The sequence below is a fragment of the Schistocerca cancellata genome, chromosome 9 (assembly GCF_023864275.1).
Source record: "Schistocerca cancellata isolate TAMUIC-IGC-003103 chromosome 9, iqSchCanc2.1, whole genome shotgun sequence".
NCBI classification, from domain to species: domain Eukaryota; kingdom Metazoa; phylum Arthropoda; class Insecta; order Orthoptera; family Acrididae; genus Schistocerca; species Schistocerca cancellata.
In genome coordinates, this window is record NC_064634.1 from 196,961,919 (window position 1) to 196,983,808 (window position 21,890).

At 44.3% G+C, this 21,890-nt stretch overlaps 1 protein-coding gene across 1 annotated transcript in view; it reads right to left on the reverse strand.

Moving 5' to 3' along the window:
• The window catches only part of LOC126101282 (uncharacterized), a 682,242-nt gene extending 669,473 nt beyond the window's left edge, over positions 1–12,769 (reverse strand). The window contains exon 1 of the mRNA XM_049911963.1: positions 12,637–12,769. Within this exon, the coding sequence (XP_049767920.1) occupies positions 12,637–12,754 (118 nt within the window). The 5' untranslated portion in view covers positions 12,755–12,769. The remainder of the gene's footprint in view (positions 1–12,636) is intronic.
• Positions 12,770–21,890: the final 9,121 nt, after the last annotated feature.

Sequence of the window (21,890 nt, forward strand, 5' to 3'; positions counted from 1 at the left end):
TAAAATTTATAGGCGTATACAGGAGTAACTTAATAAAGCCTAAATACTGCAAGGACGGATTCCCGATTGAAAAAGGAGGAAAAAGGTTCTATCAACATGTGTGCGGGAATGCATCGTTGGCAAGGTATGTGGCGCTGACGAACGACAGTTCCTCCATGACATGTGTTCCTTGTGTGCCGCAGGCTGTGTGATTGACGCAACGTACTGTAAGCAGCAGAATGGTCCGGTATTCGTGTCGGGAACAAGCCGAGATTGTGGTGTCACCGCCAGACACCACACTTGCTAGGTGGTAGCTTTAAATCGGCCGCGGTCCATTAGTACATGTCGGACCCGCGTGTCGCCACTGTCAGTAATTGCAGACCGAGCGCCACCACACGGCAGGTCTTGAGAGACTTACTAGCACTCGCCCCAGTTGTACGGACGACTTTGCTAGCGACTACACTGACGGCGCCTTTCTCTCATTTGCCGAGAGATAGTTAGAATAGCCTTCAGCTAAGTCCATGGCTACGACCTAGCAAGGCGCCATTAACCATTTCTAGAGAGAGTCTCACTTGTATCATCAAGAATGCTGTATACAAATGATGGATTAAAGTTAAGTATTCCAGCAGCTACGTACTTTTCTTTATAGCATTCATTACGTATCCTGTTTCAGACCTAAGCAAGCCTGCGTGAATTAAGCGCGTGCCCTTTCGGCTTCCTCGCCTTGTGTCTAGACTGTCTTGTCTAGACACAACAGAGATGGTGTTTGTGTACGGCCAAGTAGATGGAAACGGTTGACAGGCAGCACGGCTATACCAAAACACGAACCCTCACACACACCAACCACATCACACTACATTTCAAGCCCCGTGGAGACGACTTTCAACATCTGTTGTGTGACGTGGATGCTATCCGGTTGTCGTTGCACGCACACCTTCCATTTCCCGACACATGTTCGTAGGACCTTTTTTCCTCCATTTCCAGCTAGGAATGCGTCCCTTAAGTTTGTCGGTTTTATCAATGCTTACTCTGTATACATAGGGTGTCAGGCTGTAAGTGTAGATACTGTGATCATTGGTAGCTTAACATGTACCCACTTCAGTGTGTTTAGTTGTGTTTCCTCTGCGTCAAACAGTCTTCCCGCAAACACGTCACATGATTCTAGAATGAGATTTTCACCCTGCATCAGTGTGCGCTGATATGAAACTTTCTGGCAGAGTAAAACTGTGTGCCGGAACGAGACCCGAACTCGCGACCTTTGCCTTTCGCGGGCAAGTGCCATACCAGCTGAGCTACCCAAGCACGACTCACGCCCCGTCCTCACAGCTTTACTTCTGCCAGTATCTCGTCTCCTACCGCCCAAACTTTACAGAAGCTCTCCTGCGAACCTTTCAGAACTAACACTCCTCAAAGAAAGGATATTGCGGAGACATGGCTTAGCCACAGTTCGAGTCTCGGTCCGGCACACAGTTTTAATCTGCCAAAAAGTTTCATATCAGCGCACACTCCGCTACAGAGTGAAAATCTCATTCTGGAAGCATCCTCCAGGCTGTGGCTAAGCCATGTCTCCGCAATATCCTTTCTTTCAGGAGTGCTAGTTCTGCAAGGTTCGCAGGAGAGCTTCTGTGAAGTTTGGAAGGTAGGAGACGAGATACTGGCAGAAGTAAAGTTGTGAGGACTGTGTGTGAGTCGTGCTTTGGTAGCTCAGTTGGTAGAGCTCTTGCCCGCGAAAGGCAAAGGCCCCAAGTTCGAGTAGCGGTCCGGCACACAGTTTTAATGTGCCAGAAAGTTTCACGTTACACGATTTATTGCCTGCCATTTTCTGCACAGCCGTAACTGCAACGCTTAGTGGACTATAACTTCAGTATGCACTGATCATTTTGCGTTCACACTTCAATACCTGACCTCATGCCAAGGTGAAAATAAGAGTTGTCTTGCCACATATACTTGAGGTAGCAACCAACCTAGAAACATACAGGGTGTATCATAATTAATGGCGTAAACGGCATGCAGTTGAAAGTACACGATACTAGAACCAAAAAAGTCTCACTAAACATAGGGGCGAAAATGAATACCTTAAGAGCTATGAGCAATTTTTCATCTTCGATACGGCGAAACAAATCTCTTCTACTGCAAGTGTTTTGCTTTACATATTTTGGGAACTGGTAGTATGGACCAACACAAGAAAAATAGTTCAGTAAACATGTGCTCTAAAATGCATTCCTTAAGAGCTATGAGCGCTTGTTCATCTTTGCTACTTTGAAACTCAACTCTTCTGATGATCAAGTGCTCGTAAATTTTAAGGTATGCGTTTTAGAGCACATGTTTGCTGGACATTTTCGTCTTATTTTGGTCAGTACTACCGCTTGCCAAAATATGGAAAGCAAAGAATTTGCAGTAGAAGAGATTTGTTTCACTGTATCTAGGACGAAAAATTGCTCGTGGCTGTTAAGGTTTGCATTTTCAACACTATGTTCACTCAGACGTTCTTGCTTCTAGTATCGTGTACTTTCACCTGAATGTGTTTACGCCATTAATTATGGCGCAATCTAAATACACAATTATTTAGTCTGTAAATGAAGTAAATACTGATGTAACTTTTTTCAGTACACTGTCCTCAATCACCAACAAAAACTCTGTACTTATACACCTAACACTATGCATATGTATGACACAACATAAACTGTTTGTAATAGTAAGAAACTACACTACTGGCCATTAAAATTGCTACACCAAGAAGAAATGCAGATGATAAACGGGTATTCATTGGACAAATATATTATACTAGAACTGGCATATGATTACATTTTCACACAATTTGGGTGCATAGATCCTGAGAAATCAGTACCTAGAACAACCACCTCTGGCCGTAATAACGGCCTTGATAAGCCTGGGCATTGAGTCAAACAGAGCTTGTATGGCGTGTACAGCTACAGCTGTCCATGCAGCTTCAACACGATACCACAGTTCATCAAGAGTAGTGACTGGTGTATTGCGACGAGCCAGTAGTTCGGCCACCATTGATCAGACGTTTTCAGTTGGTGAGAGATCTGGAGAATTTGCTGGCCAGGGCAGCAGTCGAACATTTTCCGTATCCAGAAAGGCCCGTACAGGACCTGCAACATGCGGTCGTGAATTATCCTCCTCAAATGTAGGGTTTCGCAGGGATCGAATGAAGGGTAGAGCCACGGGTCGTAACACATCTGAAATGTAACGTCCACTGTTCAAAGTGCCGTCAATGCGAACAAGAGGTGACCGAGACGTGCAACCAATGGCCCCCCATACCATCACGCCGGGTGATACGCCAGTATGGCGATGACGAATACACGCTTCGAGTGTGCGTTCACCGCGATGTCGCCAAACACGGATGTGACCATCATGATGCTGTAAACAGAACATGGATTCATCCGAAAAAATTACGTTTTGCCAGTCGTGCACCCAGGTTCGTGGTTGAGTACCAGGCGTTCCTGTCTGTGATGCAGCGTCAAGGGTAACCGCAGCCATGGTCTCCGAGCTCATAGTCCACGCTGCTGCAAACGTCGTCGAACTGTTCGTGCAGATGGTTGTTGTCTTGCAAAAGTCCCCATCTGTTGACTCAGGGATCGAGACGTGGCTGCACGATCCGTTACAGCCATGCGGGTAAGATGCTTGTCCTCTCGACTGCTAGTGATACGAGGCCGTTGGGATCCAGCTCGACGTTCCGTATTGCCCTCCTGAACGCACCGATTCCATATTCTGCTAACAGTCATTGGATCTCAACCAACGCGAGCAGCAATGTCGCGATACGATAAACCTCAATCGCGATAGACTACAATTCGACCTTTATCAAAGTCGGAAACGTAATGGTACGCATTACTCCTCCTTACACGAGGCATCACAACAACGTTTCACCAAGCAACGCCGGTCAACTGCTTTTTGCGTATGAGAAATCGGTTGGAAACTTTCGTGATGTCAGCACGTTGTAGGTGTCGCCACCGGCTACAACCTTGTGTGAATGCTCCGAAAAGCTAATCATTTGCATATCACAGCATCTTCTCTCTGTCGGTTAAATTTCGTGACTGTAGCACGTCATCTTCGTGGTGTAGCAATTTTAATGGCCAGTAGTGTACTTTCCGGGGCATATTACTGCTACCTGTTAGTGGTGTGTGGAAATATTCCAGTATTTGTATGTATTTGCAAAATTGTACTTTTAATTTTTCAGTGATATATTTTTCATTGTTTTGTTTAAATATAAATGATGTACAAAATGGGGTATCGATAGCTACGATGCCACGGCGTAGATGCAAGTTCGTAGGTTGGCACTACGACACCGACATCGACGACAGCACCCTCTAGCCGGCGCTGTTCAGCTCTACGAGCGCCGCTGCAGATTCTTCCCATTTGATTCCGAAGAGACGACGTAGCAACATTGTTTCTATTGCGCAGAGGACTAACCACTACTTGTAACTTAGAAACTTGATGTACGGCTTCGCACCTAGGCGCTCATCTGTACGCGAAGTTAAGTAAAGGTGATTTTAGTTCACACTGCAGTGCCGAGAGTTCTACCTCACCTGCTCCTTCTAGCTTCCTACATTCGGCCTACCCTTCAGTTTTCAGGATATAACTGCCCACGTCGTATTGTGCCGACTCCACTGTAGCTTGAATGGATTTTTAAGTTTGTCTTACATGCCCGACTTCTAATTTCACCACACAAGTCTCCAGGGTTGAGCAGTCATTGCCCGATGACGACACGCAATACAGTTTGTTAAAGCGGAGTTCGCCGTTATTAATTATGTTTTTAGATTTAATTTTGTTACTCGTACAGAGACTCAACGTTCTTTTGTTTAACAGCGCGTCGTCAAAATAAGTATGAAATGCTAATGTCTTTGCAATACATAATGTCGACTATTGAGTTAAAGTTCGTACCTATTTTGCCATTTTAGAGAAGAGAAACCTTAAGCGCCTCTGCTTCTATAGTCTCAGTATAAAATGTTCACTAATTTCAATTTACTTCCTATCTCAGTTCAGTATTTAACACAAATTATATATCAATGTCTTTTCAGAGATATTACGTCGGTTCCACACTAACGGAATAACACGTAATTGTCATTTAACATCACTTTTATTAATAATCCTTTTTCTTATGACGTAAATGTTAATGAATGATCACTATCTAGGAGGAAAGAGGAATTGGTCCTAATCATGAGATAATAGCTTTTAATGAGCCCGCTATCGTTAATTAAATAAAAAGTCACGTTCAAGGATGATATGCGAACAACTTTCGTTACGTCCGTTTTCACGTATCTGTGTATCCTATCGCCCACAATTCACATTAACACTGACGTTAATCCCTTTTGTCGGAACATCGAATCATAACTATTATGGGAAAGTTTATTCTAGTCCCCGAATTAATTCCTTTCAGATACGTGCACGACCGAACAGCAGGACGGAACACAAACGACTTGTTTTAACAACCGAACAACACAATGACGTTACCTTACGACAATGTCCGCCCAATGAACATCTCTTTGACTTTATCTTCTGTACGTCAGCCGAAGTGGCCGAGCGGTTCTAGGCGCTACAGTCTGGAACCGCGTGACCGCTACGGTCGCAGGTTCGAATCCTGCCTCGGGCATGGATGTGTGTGATGTCCTTAGGTTAGTTAGGTTTAAGTAGTTCTAAAATCTAGGGGACTGATGACCGCAGCAGTTAAGTCTCATAGTGCTCAGAGCCATTTTTTTATCTTCTCTTCTCTGGTTAATTAAATTATTCCTAATTACAATTTATTCAGCTATTTAACGAAAACATCAAACAAAAAATAAAATAAATTTATCCCAACGTAAAAGATCCGTTATAAGGAGCAAACCAACGCGCCGCCTTCCAGGCGAGATACAAAACAAATAGTATAATATATAGTATGAAAGACAATTTTCGTTTGTTAATATTTTGTTAACGTTGGAGAGAAAGCTGCATGACTTAGTGAAAAGACATTATTTGTTGAAGACGTGACGTAGCAATATCTACGTTTACAACTACATACATACTCCGTAAGCCATCGAACGGTGCGTTTCGGTGAATACTCTATACCACTACAAGTCATTTTCCTTTCCTGTTCCACTCGCAAACAGAGCGACGGAAAAAAGACTATCTATATTCCTCCCTACGATCCCTAACTTCTCTTGTCTTTGTGGTCTTTACGCCAAATGTACGTTGACAGCAGTAGAATCGCTCTGCAGTCAGCTTCAAACGCCGGTTGTCTAAATTTTTTCGAAAGTCTTCCTCGAAAAGAACGTCGTGTTCTCTCCAAGGATTCCCGAAACATCTCCGCGATGCGTGCATAATGATTGAACCTACTGGTAACAAATCTACCACCCTGCCTCTGGATTATCTATACGAATAAATGAATTTAGCGATCTTCCCAGTTGAAACTTTATTCTGTGTTCATAACACTACAGAACGCATCCACGTTCACAGTGTCAGAAGTATTTAGCTTTATACCATCGTGTACACCAAGGGACCACCAATTTAGTATTGGAGGGAAGCGTGGAGGGTAAAAATCGTAGAGGGAGTCCAAGAGATGAATACACTAAGCAGATTCAGAAGGATGTAGGTTGAAGTAGGTGCTGGGAGATGAAGAGGCTTGCACAGGATAGAGTAGCCTGGAGAGCTGCATCAAACCAGTCTCAGGAATGAAAACCACAACAATAACCATCGTGTACTACGCCTTAGTGCCATTTGTTGTGATATATTAACAAATCAATATTTCTACACGGCGTTTCCGTAGTTATAGAGACATAATTTCAGTCTCGTAGTATGTGACAAGTGTACGCCTTGCAGTTGGAGTGACTCGTCACAGCTAAGTCTAAATGCTGACCTCTGCTTCAAGGATCATAGCGTTCACGTGTTTATTATTCCTTCAGGCAGCAGCCACAAAACGTAGTCACTGGATCGCTACCTTTACAAGACTTAAAGACTCTTATCCTCAAGAATCCGACCAATATTTATTGCTGTGTTATTTGGAACTGCTCGCAAAAGTACGGCCACAATGACTAGAGCAACAAATCTGTTCAAGATATGTGACGCCAATCCAACAGATGGTCGCATATTCATCGAAAATTTCCTATCTTCGACTATTATACCAGAGTGACATTTTTAACGCTAACGACATCAACCCGTATTCAATAACGTGCACTTTCAATGGGGATATACTTTACGATAGGCAGAAAAGATTTAAAATAAATACAGATTTCGTTAATTGTCCTTTTACTTTTATTGACAACATACTTCATAGATATTGACTGATTTGTAAGTACAGCCCAGAATCTGGAAAAGTATTTTAGCACTGTGTTAGCAATACCATCACGTTTTCAATACTGTACACTACCAACGGCCGGTACTTCATGACCACCACCAAAAAATTACAGATTTCGTTAATATTGTTGACTTTCATTAGCAAAAAGTTTTATCAGATAACGATGTGTAGTAGGGTCCAGAACCTGAAATTGATGAATGTGACGTTACCAGAATCACTAATCTTTTTGGATTAAGTTTATAAAAAATTAAAACAATGATGGAATTTGGTAGAGCAACTCATTAAAAGTAAATATTTTTTTCAAAACATTAAGATGCAAAGGACACGACTAGACTACAATATTTACAAAAGGTGAGCATAAAGCACCCCCTCCCCACCCCACCCCCTACCATCTCGCATTGATGTTGCTAGGGTTAATAATGCAGCCACAGTTTAAACTGGAACTCTCTAGAGACAGATTTCACAGACGTCCGCAGATGAACTGTACCGAGAACCAATTACCTCCATTTCTCCAAAAGATACGTTTCCTTTGGCAAGAACATAAGTTCACCAAAACAGAGAGAAGATACAGAAGGAGCATCTGGAACCCCATTCGAAAAGCAAGTGCAATCGAAACTAACAAGAAAGAGGGAAAGAAAGAAAAAAAGAAACCATAGAGGGAACGGTTTGATTCTAATGGAGCAAACAAGAATAAAGCAAGGAAAAATACAAATACGTCGACAGAATATCGACACACGCTTCCCACTCGAGCCTGTAATGTTAATCACAGTAATCCACCAACAGACGACTGGATTCAACGTCTAAAGCAAAACGAGTGGTGGCACAAATCCTTTCCGTGTTATGAAGATTGTTCAAAAAAATGTTCAAAAAAGTTCAAATGTGTGTGAAATCTTATGGGATTTAACTGCTAAGGTCATCAGTCCCTAAGCTTACACACTACTTAACCTAAATTATCCTAAGGACAAACACACACACCCATGCCCGAGGGAGGACTCGAACCTCCGCCGAGCCAGCCGCACAGTCCAAGACTGCAGCGCCTCAGACCGCTCGGCTAATCCCGCGCGGGTATGAAGATTATGGACACTTCATCTGTGATCTCTACTAAATATAATTTCCTCTGATTGGAGTATTTTCGGGTGTTTTAGTACTTCACAATACTCAGAGTTGTTCATTATCTCAAGTTTTGTGTCAACAGTAATTGTTATATGCTGAAAAAAAATTGGAAACGTGCGCGCAATGTTAAAGCAAGAGGAAGGAATGAATGACAGGTACACTTTTCTCACTTTAGTAATAATTCGCAAATTGGCCCCACTAGAAAAACATTCTTTCCACGCGGTCATGTAATTATGTGCACTTGAATAACTTTTTTACTTGGTGCGCCTTACAATTTCAATTTATTGATACCTTTCGAACTCTCTAATATAACAGTCAAATGGCAGACGAAATGCCAGCTGAAATATTACTGAAACTCGTCAGTTTCTTCAATATATCGTTAATTAAACTTTAAAAGCGCCCAATCTTCCCCCAGTTTAAGGGAATGAGATATTCAAAAAGATTTATACATGCCAGTCAATACAGTCATAAAAAGAATAAACCTCTCTTTTCTGTTATTTATTTCACATATGCTTCTGGTTCCTTGGAATGGTTGAGGTATCAGTTGTATGTGCAGTGACCGTAACAGCACATAATGGATTTCAATCAAGTTTACGACCTTTACATTTTTAACGTTAGAGTATCAATTACCCAGTCTTTTAGAACTCCTAATATACGTATTTTATCTCCCAAGGTTAAGCGCCAGATTTCAGCACCTAACTTGTCATGGCTAGAGCTTCGCAAGCAGAAGGCGAGAATACGAGTCTTTAATCCACTCTTCGCGACTCAATCTCTGTGAGTTAACATATCAGATAAGTACGTAAATGTCTGGAATAATGTGACTCGTAATACACCTGTGCATGCATTCGGAATAATTTTTGTTGAATTGGACTCCGAACGCTTAATCTTGCTGACTTGTAAATTTGTAGTTCGATGCTACCTTCTACCTACAAAAGAAATACAATGTTATGAGGGTAAGAGAAGTTCCTAACAACTTTCGAGCTACATTTATTTTTACCGGTCGCAGAAAGATACCATTTATTGGGCTGTCAGAAAAAAGACGTTTATGACATTTCTGATACCCATGATATTGACTGGGATAACACCAATGTTTCATAAAAGATTCTAATCATCGAAACAACGTGTTCCGAAAGTTTCAGTACTCAAGAGACTGAGTATTTTCCTGTAAGACCAGTGAGTGCTACTTTTTATGTGTCGAGCTACTGGCGCAACATCTTTTTAACCAACATTCAGTCTCTCTCTCTCTCTCTCTCTCTCTCTCTCTGACAAAACTCACACACACACACATACTTTCGCTTACTTTTCGATACATACATCGAATAAAGATACGAAATATGCACCATAGTAACATTATTAACCACCGAATTTAAAAATGTTACATTTTAGATGCTTATTTTTGCAAAAATTCTCATTGCAAACTTTACGAATCGTCATAACGCTACGCACGTTACATTTATCGAAATCATTACTGGAAGAGTGTGATATCATTTCAATTAACGATGTGTCTTGCAATATTCAGATAATTATATAAGCTACGAGCATCGTTAATACAACAAAATATTCGCCCCGCTGCCTGTCACTTGTCTGAATATCTTTGATCGTAGACGAAATGTGTGAGGTTAACTACTTCCTCTGCAACAAGTTGGTTGTTGTTGTTGCAGTTACCAATCCGAAGACTAGTTTGATGCAGCTCTTCACGACAGCCAACCCAGTGTAAGTATTTTCATACCTACAAAATTATCGTATCCTAAATTAACATGACCCCGTTTGCTATAACCAAGTCTTTACCCCTGAAAAATTTTGGCTCCCTATATTTCCCTTCACATCCCAATTAATTTTCCTTGATGACTCAGGGCGTGTCCTATTGTCACTTCATTAAGTCAAGTTGCAATAAAGCTCTTTTCTTCTCAGCTCAATTCCAAATCTCTTTAACTGTTGTCCAATCTATACATTAAATCTTCGGCATTATTTGGAGCATCATAGTTCCTAAATTTCTATCCAATTCTCGACTGTATTGTTGATCGACCGTTTTTCGTTTCCACTTAAGGCTACACATCAAACATGTGCTTCCATAAAAGTATTCTTAACACTTAAATTTATATTCGATAGTAACAAATTTCTCTGTTTCAGAAAAGCTTTCCTTCTTGTACAAGTATACCCTATTCATTTCTGTCATCGTCAGTTATTGTGTTGTCACAGTAGCAAAACTTGTCTTATACGTTCCATGTCCCATTTCTTAAAGCAATCATTTTTGCATCTGCTGACTAAATTCAACTACACTTCGTTATTCTTGTTTTATCCGGTTGACATTCATCTTATAACCTGTTTTCAACGTACTATCCGTCCCGTTTAAATGATCTACATTGTGCTATCCTGTCTGTAACGGAATTACAATATCATTGATAAGCCTTAAAATTTTCGTATCGTCTCCTCGAACGTTTATCTCTGTCGCAACTTCTACTTGATATCTCTTTTTTACTGTTTGCTTAACATACAGATTTAATACGCGTCGGGTAGGCTATAGCCCCGTCCCAGTCACTTCTCAGCTACTGCCTCCACATCACGTCCTCCGACTCTTGTAACTTCGGTCTAGTTTCTGTGCAGTTTGAGGAAAACTGTCCATTCTCTTTATTTTTATGCCTATTTAGTTCAAAAATATAAGGTGTATATTCCAGGCAACATTCTCAAAATCTGTCCTTAAGACTACAAATGTTAAATCTACAAATGCTATAAATGTGAGTTCGCCTTTTTTGAAATCTTCTGAAATAACGGCAAGTGACTATACGAGTCGTAGGTAATTATCTACCTCACTCTCTGTTCAAATCGATTGTTGCCTACTGATTTCTTGTGCGTTTTCTGTACAAGTTGTTAATAAACTTTCGCACACTGTATCTTATCTCGGATAATTTAATAACCATAAAATACGTTGAAGAAACGCAAACCTACATTTACAGCGTTTGTAGATTTAGGGGAAAGTATTCATAGTGTCGAATGTAATACACTCTTTGCAATTCTGAAGGAAGGAAATATAAAGTACAAGGAGCGAAAAGTTATGCACAACTTGTACGGAAACTAGATTGCGGCCATAAAAGTGAAATGGCGTGAAAGTGAAGCAGTGTTTGAGAACAGAGTGAGAAAGCCTAACCTCAACGCTATTCAGTCTATTCGTTGAGCAAGCTGTGAAACAAAATGAGAAGATATTTGGAAAGGAAATTAAAGTTCAGGGGCCTAAAATAAAATTTTTAAGGTCTGCCGATGACAATGTAATTCCGTCAGAGACGGCAAAAGATTTGAAAGACGATTTGAACAGAATGGATAGTGTGTTGTGAAGAAGTAGTAATATCAATATCATCAAAAATAAAATGAGGTTGATGGAATGTAGTGGAATTAAATCAGGCGGTTGGAGAGGGGGGGGGGGGGGGGGAGAGGTACTCAATACGGACTTGCAATAACAAGAAATGGATTTCTGAAGAAAAGATATTCACATTCAATTTTACATACTACATGTTAGGAAGTTTTTTCTGAAAGTATTTGTCTGTAGTGTAGCCTTGTACAAGAATGAAACGTGGACAGTAAGTATTTCAGACAACGAAAGAATGTTTTGCTATAGGAGAAAGCTGAAGACTAGGTGGGTAGATCGAGTAAGTAATGTGGATGTACTGAACAGAATTGGAAAGATCAAAAATTTATGGCACAACTAGAATAAAAGAGGGGATCGGTTGGCAGGACGCGTCAGATTGATGCTATAGAAGAAAGCTGAAGATTAGGTGGGTAAATCGAGTAAGTAATGTGAAGGTACTGAACAGAATTAGGGAGATCAGAAATTTATGGCAGAACTCGAATGAAAGAGGGGATCGGTTGGCAGGACACAATCTGAGGCATCAACAAGCTCCCAATTTCGTAGCAAAGGTAATTTTTAGAGGTAAAAATTGTAGAAAGCCAGTTAAAATGGTTGTAGGTTGCAGTAATTACGCAGTGATGAGGATCTGAAAATAGGATACAGTAGCGTGTGAAGATCACGGTAGCGACACACTTTATAAACTTCAAACAGCGAATTCCACTCTAAATTTTGAAAAGCTTTGTTCTAAATCACGTATTTAATACAATATGTCACACACAGTTCGTTGTTCACAACCATGTTTTTTTTTTATTTTTATTTATTTTTTTTTTTCCGAAGCGCCTTTCTGCTCCGCGCGCAGAGTCCGACGCACCATTCTCTAAGCCACAGAGCGCTAGTAGCATTAGGCACTCACCCGCGACGTATCCTCCGCCGCTGCGCCTGACGTCGGCGTCCGAGGCGCCGTGCTGCATGGGGGAGGCTTCGATGCGCGCGCCCAGCAGGGCGGCAACCAGCCACACGGCGGAGAGCATGTCGCGGCCGGACGGTCAGGGGCGCACTGGTGCTGGCGGCGTGCGCTGCGGCCTGGCGCGCACACTCGCCGCGCCATTGGTCCGGTCCGGGTCGCGAGCGGCCGCCAGCCGGCAGTGGCGCCCCGCGACCTCAGCTGCGCGCCGCGACCTCTGCCGGGCCGCGCCGGTCACGTCTGACGTCGCGGGGGTCACACTCCGCTGGACGCACCTGGGCCTCTACATCTACATCTACATACATACTGCGCAATCCACCATGCGGTGCGCGGCGGAGGGTACCTCGTACCACAACTAGCATCTTCTCTCCCTGTTCCACTCCCAAACAGAACGAGGGAAAAATGACTGCCTATATGCCTCTGTACGACCCCTAATCTCTCTTATCTTTGTCGTCTTATATATATATATATATATATATATATATATATATATACAGGGTGTTTCAAAAATGACCGGTATATTTGAAACGGCAATACAAACTAAACGAGCAGCGATACAAATACACCGTTTGTTGCAATATGCTTGGGACAACAGTACATTTTCAGGCAGACAAACTTTCGAAATTACAGTAGTTACAATTGTCAACAATAGATGGCGCTGCGGTCTGGGAAACTCTATAGTACGATATTTTCCACATATCCACCATGCGTAGCAATAATATGGCGTAGTCTCGGAATGAAATTACCCGAAACCTTTGACAACGTGTCTGGCGGAATGGCTTCACATGCAGATGAGATGTACTGCTTCAGCTGTTCAATTGTTTCTGGATTCTGGCGGTACACCTGGTCTTTCAAGTGTCCCCACAGAAAGAAGTCACAGGGGTTCATGTCTGGCGAATAGGGAGGCCAATCCACGCCGCCTCCTGTATGTTTTGGATAGCCCAAAGCAATCACACGATCATCGAAATATTCATTCAGGAAATTAAAGACGTCGGCCGTGCGATGTGGCCGGGCACCATCTTGCATAAACCACGAGGTTTTCGCAGTGTCGTCTAAGGCAGTTTGTACCGCCACAAATTCACGAAGAATGTCCAGATAGCGTGATGCAGTAATCGTTTCGGATCTGAAAAATGGGCCAATGATTCCTTTGGAAGAAATGGCGGCCCAGACCAGTACTTTTTGAGGATGCAGGGACGATGGGACTGCAACATGGGGCTTTTCGGTTCCCCATATGCGCCAGTTCTGTTTATTGACGAAGCCGTCCAGGTAAAAATAAGCTTCGTCAGTAAACCAAATGCTGCCCACATGCATATCGCCGTCATCAATCCTGTGCACTATATCGTTAGCGAATGTCTCTCGTGCAGCAATGGTAGCGGCGCTGAGGGTTTGCCGCGTTTGAATTTTGTATGGATAGAGGTGTAAACTCTGGCGCATGAGACGATACGTGGACGTTGGCGTCACTTGGACCGCAGCTGCAACACGCCGAACGGAAACCCGAGGCCGCTGTCGGATCACCTGCTGCACTAGCTGCGCGTTGCCCTCTATGGTTGCCATACGCGGTCGCCCTACCTTTCCAGCACGTTCATCCGTCACGTTCCCAGTCCGTTGAAATTTTTCAAACAGATCCTTTATTGTATCGCTTTTCGGTCCTTTGGTTACATTAAACCTCCGTTGAAAACTTCGTCTTGTTGCAACAACACTGTGTTCTAGGCGGTGGAATTCCAACACCAGAAAAATCCTCTGTTCTAAGGAATAAACCATGTTGCCCACAGCACACTTGCACGTTGTGAACAGCACACGCTTACAGCAGAAAGACGACGTACAGAATGGCGCACCCACAGACTGCGTTGTCTTCTATATCTTTCACATCACATGCAGCGCCATCTGTTGTTGAAAATTGTAACTACTGTAATTTCGAAAGTTTGTCCGCCTGAAAATGTACTGTTGTCCCAAGCATATTGCAACAAACGGTGTATTTCTATCGCTGCTCGTTTAGTTTTTATTGCCGTTTCAAATACACCGGTCATTTTTGAAACACCCTATATATATATATATATATATATATATAAGTTGACGGCAGTAAAATTGTACTGCAATCAGCCTCAAATGCTGGTTCTCTAAATTTCCTCAGTAGCGATTCACGAAAAGAACGCCTCCTTTCCTCTAGAGCGGGGGCGGGCACACGTTGCACTCGGCTCATGAGCGGACAGCACTACACGTGTGCTGCTCGCGTGCAATCGTCGACCGGGGCAGTGGCGACAGCCGGCAGGTTGCAGCAGTGTAGTGTCAGGCTAAGCTGCGGACGTTGATGCGAAGCGACCACTACGTAGTGAACGTCGTATTTCAAGCACAGGAAAATGCAGAGTGAAACAAGGAACGGAGAAGTGGAGATTTGCCATCTTTTAAAAAGTAATGGGAGAATCATTTTTTCTTTGTGCAAAAATGTGAAAGTTCGAAATGTTTAATATGTGGCAGTATTCTCGCTGGTCAGCGGAAGTTTAATATTGAAGGCCATTATAATAAATTTCACAAGGACGAGTACAATTTATTGTCGGATTCTGAGTGGATGGGGAAATCGACTGAGCTTAAGAAGAGCGATCTGACGATACTAGATGATCTGTCGTAGTTACTGTTGCGCGAGAGATCTGCGACTTTCTTTCATCATGTCTCTCATCTAACTGATTTAACATTTTATGGAGCACTGTTTTCAATTTTTTAGGACGACAACAATAATAGCCCAGCGGTACGTGCGAGTTATAAGATTGCGCTTAATATAGCGAGAGATGGAAAATCATTTGCTGAATTAATAAGTCTCAGTTAAGAGCAAACATCAGTCATGAAAATTTACGTAAGTGTTTGCGTTTCTCTGTGTGCAGAAATTTTGTTCCAGATATTAAATGTGCTGTAAACTCCACCTGTGATAATCGAATAAAACGTATCGCAGGTAAAAGGTACTGTTTCAAACCATGATTTCTTTCTAGCACTCCTACTAACCTGATTCCTTCATTAAATAAAGTAAGGTAGGAAACAAAACGCATTACAGAGGAAGGAGCGGACAGAAGGTATGGTGGAATGATAAGCGGGTGGCCAGCTTGCCCCTGTGATGCACGCAGAACACCTGTTAACTACACGCTTGCAAGTGCACCGCACACGTGCAGGATTCCTGCCCGCCCCTGCTCTAGAGACTCCCACCCGAGTTCAAGAAGCATTTCCGTAACACTCGCGAGATGATCAAATCTACCAGTAACAAATCTAGCAGCCCGCCTCTGAATTGCTTCTATATCCTCTATCAATCCGACCTGATCAGGATCCCAAACTCTCGAGCAGTACTCAAGAATAGGTCGTATTAGTGTTTTATAAGCGGTCTCCTTTACAGATGAACCGCATCTTTCCAAAATTCTACCAATGAACCGAAGACGACTATCCGCCGTCCCCACAACTGCCATTACATGCTTGTCCCACTTCATATCGCTCTGCAATGTTACGCCCATTTAATCGACGTGACTGTGTCAAGCGCTACACTACTAACGGAGTATTCAAACATTACGGGATTCTTTTACCTATTCATCTGCATTAATTTACATTTATCTGTATTTAGAGTTAGCTGCCATTCTTCACACCAATCACAAATCCTGTCCAAGTCACCTTGTATCCTCCTACAGTCACTCAACGACGACACCTTCCCGTACACCACAGCATCTTCAGCAAACAGCCGCACATTGCTATCCACCCTATCCAAAAAATCATTTATGTAGATAGAAAACAACAGCGGACCTACCACACTTCCCTGGGGCACTCCAGATGATACCCTCACTTCCGATGGACACTCACCATCGGGGACAACGTACTGGGTTCTATTACTTACCAGGGAGCTACTTCCATTACTTAACAAGTCACTCCCTCGTAAAGCTGGCCGATGAGCGAAATGCCGAGACAGTACCACAAATTCCCCTATGACTCTCTTCTCTTTAATATTGTTTTGATTCTCTCGTTGCAGAGGGGCGATGGTCAGCTGGTAGCTGAACAATACTCTACTCTACCAGATCAGAATGAGGGGCAACCACAACTGTGATGATACATTTTAATGATGAAAATCGCGTCAGATTAATTTATTAATCACCGTTAGTTCAATGACATTATTGTCACATTTTCAGGTAACAAAATGTTGATCCCAAAGAAGATACAAAATTAGAACTATCTTCAAACAGGAACTACCAAATTAATTAGCAAGTGAGGTACACGGAACTTTCAGTATACACTGAGGTGACAGGAGTCTTTGGATACCTAATACACGTGATCAAAAGTATCGGGACACCTGGCTGAAAATGACCTACAAGTTCGTGGCGCCCTCCATCGGTAATGATGGAATTCAGTATGCTGTTGGCCCAACCTTAACTTGATGACAGCTTCCACTCTCGTAGGCATACGTTCAATCAGGTGCTGGAAGGTTTCTTCGGGAATGGCAGCCCTTTCTTCACGTAGTGCTGCACTGAGGAGAGGTTTTGATGTCGGTCGGTGAGGCCTGGCACAAAGGCGGCGTTCCAAAACACCCCAAATGTGTTCTATAGGATTCAAGTCAGGACACTGTGCACGCCAGTCCATTACAGGGATGTTATTGTCGTGTAACCGCTCCACCAAAGGCCGTGCATTATGAACAGGTGCTCGATCGTGTTGAAAGGTGCAATCGCCATCCCCGAATTGCTCTTCGACTGGGAGAAGCTAGAAGGTGCTTAAAACATCAGTGTAGGTCTATGCTGTGATAGTGCCACACAAAACAACAAGGGGTGCAAGCCCTCTCTATGGAAAACACGACGACACCACAACATCACCGCCTCCGAATTTTACTGTTGGCACTACAAGCGCTGGCAGACGACGTTCACCGGGTATTCGCCGTACCCACATACTGCCATCGGATCGCCGCATTGTGTACCGTGATTCGTCACTCCATACAACGTTTTTCCACTGTTCAATCATCCCATGTTTACGCCCCTTACACCGTGCGAGGCGTCGTTTGACATTTACCGGCGTGATGTGTGGCTTAGCCGGCCGGAGTGGCCGAGCGGTTAAAGGCGCTACAGTCTGGAACCGCACGACCGCTACGGTCGCAGGTTCGAATCATGCCTCGGGCATGGCTGTGTGTGATGTCTTTAGGTTAGTTAGGTTTAAGTAGTTCTAAGTTCTAGGAGACTTATGACCACAGCAGTTGAGTCCCATAGCGCTCAGAGCCATTTGAACCATTTGATGTGTGGCTTATGAGCAGCCGCTCGACCATGAAATCCAAGTTTTCCCACCTCCCGCCTAACTCTCATTATTCTTGCAGTGGATCCTGATGCAGTGTGGAATTCCTGTGTAATGGTCTGGATAGATGTCTGCCTATTACACATTATGACACTCTTCAGCTGTCGGTGGTCTCTGTCAGTCAGCAGAAGAGGTCGGCCTGTGAGCTTTTGTGCTGTGCGTGTCCCTTCACGTTTCCACATCACTGTCACATCGGAAACAGTAAACCTAGGGAGGTTTAGGAGTGTGGAAACCTCGCGTACAGACGTATGACACAAGTGACACACAATTCCCTGACCACGTTCGAAGTCCGTGAGATCCGCCGAGTGCCCCATACTGCTCTCTCACGATGTCTAGTGACTACTGAGGTCGCTGATATGGAGTACCTGGCAGTAGGTGGAAGCACAATGCACCTAATATGAAAAACGTATGGTGTGAGGTTGTCCGGATACCTTTTATCACAAAGTGTATTTCGTGTCGGACCTCCCTTTTCCCGGTGTAAGTGCAGCAGCTCGACACGGCATGTACTCAACAAGTTGTGTGAGTCCCCTGGAGAAATACTGAGCCATGCCGCCTCTGTAACCTTCTATAATCGCGGAACTGTCACCAGTGTATGATGTTGTGCGCCGGCTGACCTCTTGATTATGTCCCACAAATGTTCGATTGGATTCATGCTGGTTAATGTGGTTCGCTCCAATAGTCCAGGATGTTTTTCAAATCGATCGTGAACGATTGTGGCTCGGTGACACGGCCCATGGAGAATAGTTGTAAGGCATCTCATTACTTCTTTCTCTTCTAAAATGTTAAGCAAACGGCAGTTAGGTACTTCATGTAAAATTTTGAGATTTTTGGAAACACTAGTAACGGAGTGTTCTTCAGCACGCAGGTGTGCACAGAATGCAAGCCGGCCGTTGTGGCCGAGCGGTTCTAGGCGATTCAGTCCGGAACCGCGCTGCGGCTACGATCGCAGGTTTGAATCATGCCTCAGGCATGGATGTGTGTGATGTCCTTAGATTAGTTAGGTTTAAGTAATTCTACGTCTAGGGGACTGATGATTTAGGATGTTAGTGCTCAGAGCCATTTGAATCATTTGAACAGAGTGCAACCTACTTTTGACTCAAAACAGTTTACCCCTTTACTTGGCAATGTTGCTCTTATCCAGCATAGAAATCGTGTGTAGTTTACAGAAATCAGTAGACTCTCCAACCCTTTCTTTGTCGTTGACACATACTAGCCATATTTGCTGTGTATGATCTAGAGAGTACTCATAGAAAGAAGTAATAATCTAAAAAGCAATTTTTAATATAACGCGTTCTTAAAACGGACTAAAAAGTATAAAATATATTTCTCCTTGCCCAACATATTGTAAGATGGCAAGAACTATGCCCCTTACATGAAGTCATTAAAGATCACCTAACTCACGTTGAGCGAACAGTAGGGCTGAACAAAATGACTGACAAGGCACAATGCATCTTGTAGAGGGTATAGTATGGACATATTGGGATAATTAATGTCGGGTGATGGTTTTAGAATAATTCACATGAGAGGAAAACTTTGTGGAAACGAGTCGATTTACTGGAGGCTAGTTTACCCCAGGGAAGTATTTAGAGTTGACCATGGCCGGCTGGGGAACGGCAAAGGGAAGCGACAATAGGCAGCTTAGGGCAGCTCAAGCTCTGAGAAAGCAGTAACGTGGCGCGGCCTCAAGCCGCCTTAAGATGAGTGACAGTGAGTGGGTGGTTGACCCCGACTCCATGCTGGTGTACCAGGAAATAGACAGAGAACTCGTACGCCTGTTGATAAATGTCCATCGTCCTGTTTTCTGTGAAACATGCGAGAAAGCAGCGCAAAGCTACGGTGGAGTGGTCAACAGAGGTCAAAATATGCATGTTCGTGACTATAGCAACTTCACACTGAATTCACGGTCCGCAGAGTCTGCAGCAAATCAGGTGAAGAGCGACAGAATGAAATACGCTGGCCTCCGATGGGAACGTAGGACCAAGGAATTTCAAGTACTCTCCTGGGAGTCAGAATTCCGGAAAACTTGGTGTTGTGCAGACGCTAACCTTCATGGGTGGCCTGGGAGGAGCTAAATAACAGAAGTTGAGAGGAAGGGAAATTTTGTGGGAATTTGTTCACTTCCCAAAGCAGGCATTGGTCAGCACTGGGAAGTGACGCATAATTAATGCGACTTGCGCTGCAATTGGCGTAAGTGATTTTGCTGGAGGGGAAACCGAGGCGAAGAGCGGACTATGAGAAGTCTCCATAGAGGTCTTCCATTCCCAGCTTGCCTAGAGTGTGGACGTGGCGTTCTTGACTCAGCTTCCCTGAGAAAGAGTGAGCATCTCTGCAGATCAGGACTTAGCAAAGGGAACAATTAGGCTTGGAGATAGGAAGTTTTGGTTCAGCTATGTACTGAGCAAGATACGCTCCTGGAAATTGAAATAAGAACATCGTGAATTCATTGTCCCAGGAAGGGGAAACTTTATTGACACATTCCTGGGGTCAGATACATCACATGATCACACTGACAGAACCACAGGCACATAGACACAGGCAACAGAGCATGCACAATGTCGGCACTAGTACAGTGTATATCCACCTTTCGCAGCAATGCAGGCTGCTTTTCTCCCATGGAGACGATCGTGGAGATGCTGGATGTAGTCCTGTGGAACGGCTTGCCATGCCATTTCCACCTGGCGCCTCAGTTGGACCAGCATTCGTGCTGGACGTGCAGACCGCGTGAGACGACGCTTCATCCAGTCCCAAACATGCTCAATGGGGGACAGATCCGGAGATCTTGCTGGCCAGGGTAGTTGACTTACACCTTCTAGAGCACGTTGGGTGGCACGGGATACATGTGGACATGCATTGTCCTGTTGGAACAGCAAGTTCCCCTGCCGGTCTAGGAATGGTAGAACGATGGGTTCGATGACGGTTTGGATGTACCGTGCACTATTCAGTGTCCCCTCGACGATCACCAGTAGTGTACGGCCAGTGTAGGAGATAGCTCCCCATACCATGATGCCGGGTGTTGGCCCTGTGTGCCTCGGTCGTATGCAGTCCTGATTGTGGCGCTCACCTGCACGGCGCCAAACACGCATACGACCATCATTGGCACCAAGGCAGAAGCGACTCTCATCGCTGAAGACGACACGTCTCCATTCGTCCCTCCATTCACGCCTGTCGCGACACCACTGGAGGCGGGCTGCACGATGTTGGGGCGTGAGCGGAAGACGGCCTAACGGTGTGCGGGACCGTAGCCCAGCTTCATGGAGACGGTTGTGAATGGTCCTCGCCGATACCCCAGGAGCAACAGTGTCCCTAATTTGCTGGGAAGTGGCGGTGCGGTCCCCTACGGCACTGCGTAGGATCCTACGGTCTTGGCGTGCATCCGTGCGTCGCTGCGGTCCGGTCCCAGGTCGACGGGCACGTGCACCTTCCGCCAACCACTGGCGACAACATCGATGTACTGTGGAGACCTCACGCCCCACGTGTTGAGCAATTCGGTGGTACGTCCACCCGGCCTCCCGCATGCCCACTATACGCCCTCGCTCAAAGTCCGTCAACTGCACATACGGTTCACGTCCACGCTGTCGCGGCATGCTACCAGTGTTAAAGACTGCGATGGAGCTCCGTATGCCACGGCAAACTGGCTGACACTGACGGCGGCGGTGCACAAATGCTGCGCAGCTAGCGCCATTCGACGGCCAACACCGCGGTTCCTGGTGTGTCCGCTGTGCCGTGCGTGTGATCATTGCTTGTACAGCCCTCTCGCAGTGTCCGGAGCAAGTATGGTGGGTCTGACACACCTGTGTCAATGCGTTCTTTTTTTCATTTCCAGGAGTGTAGCTAGGAGTGCATAGACGAGCGCAGCCTTGCAGCACCACGAGGTCGGCCGACATTGAAATAAGTGTCCAAGGAAT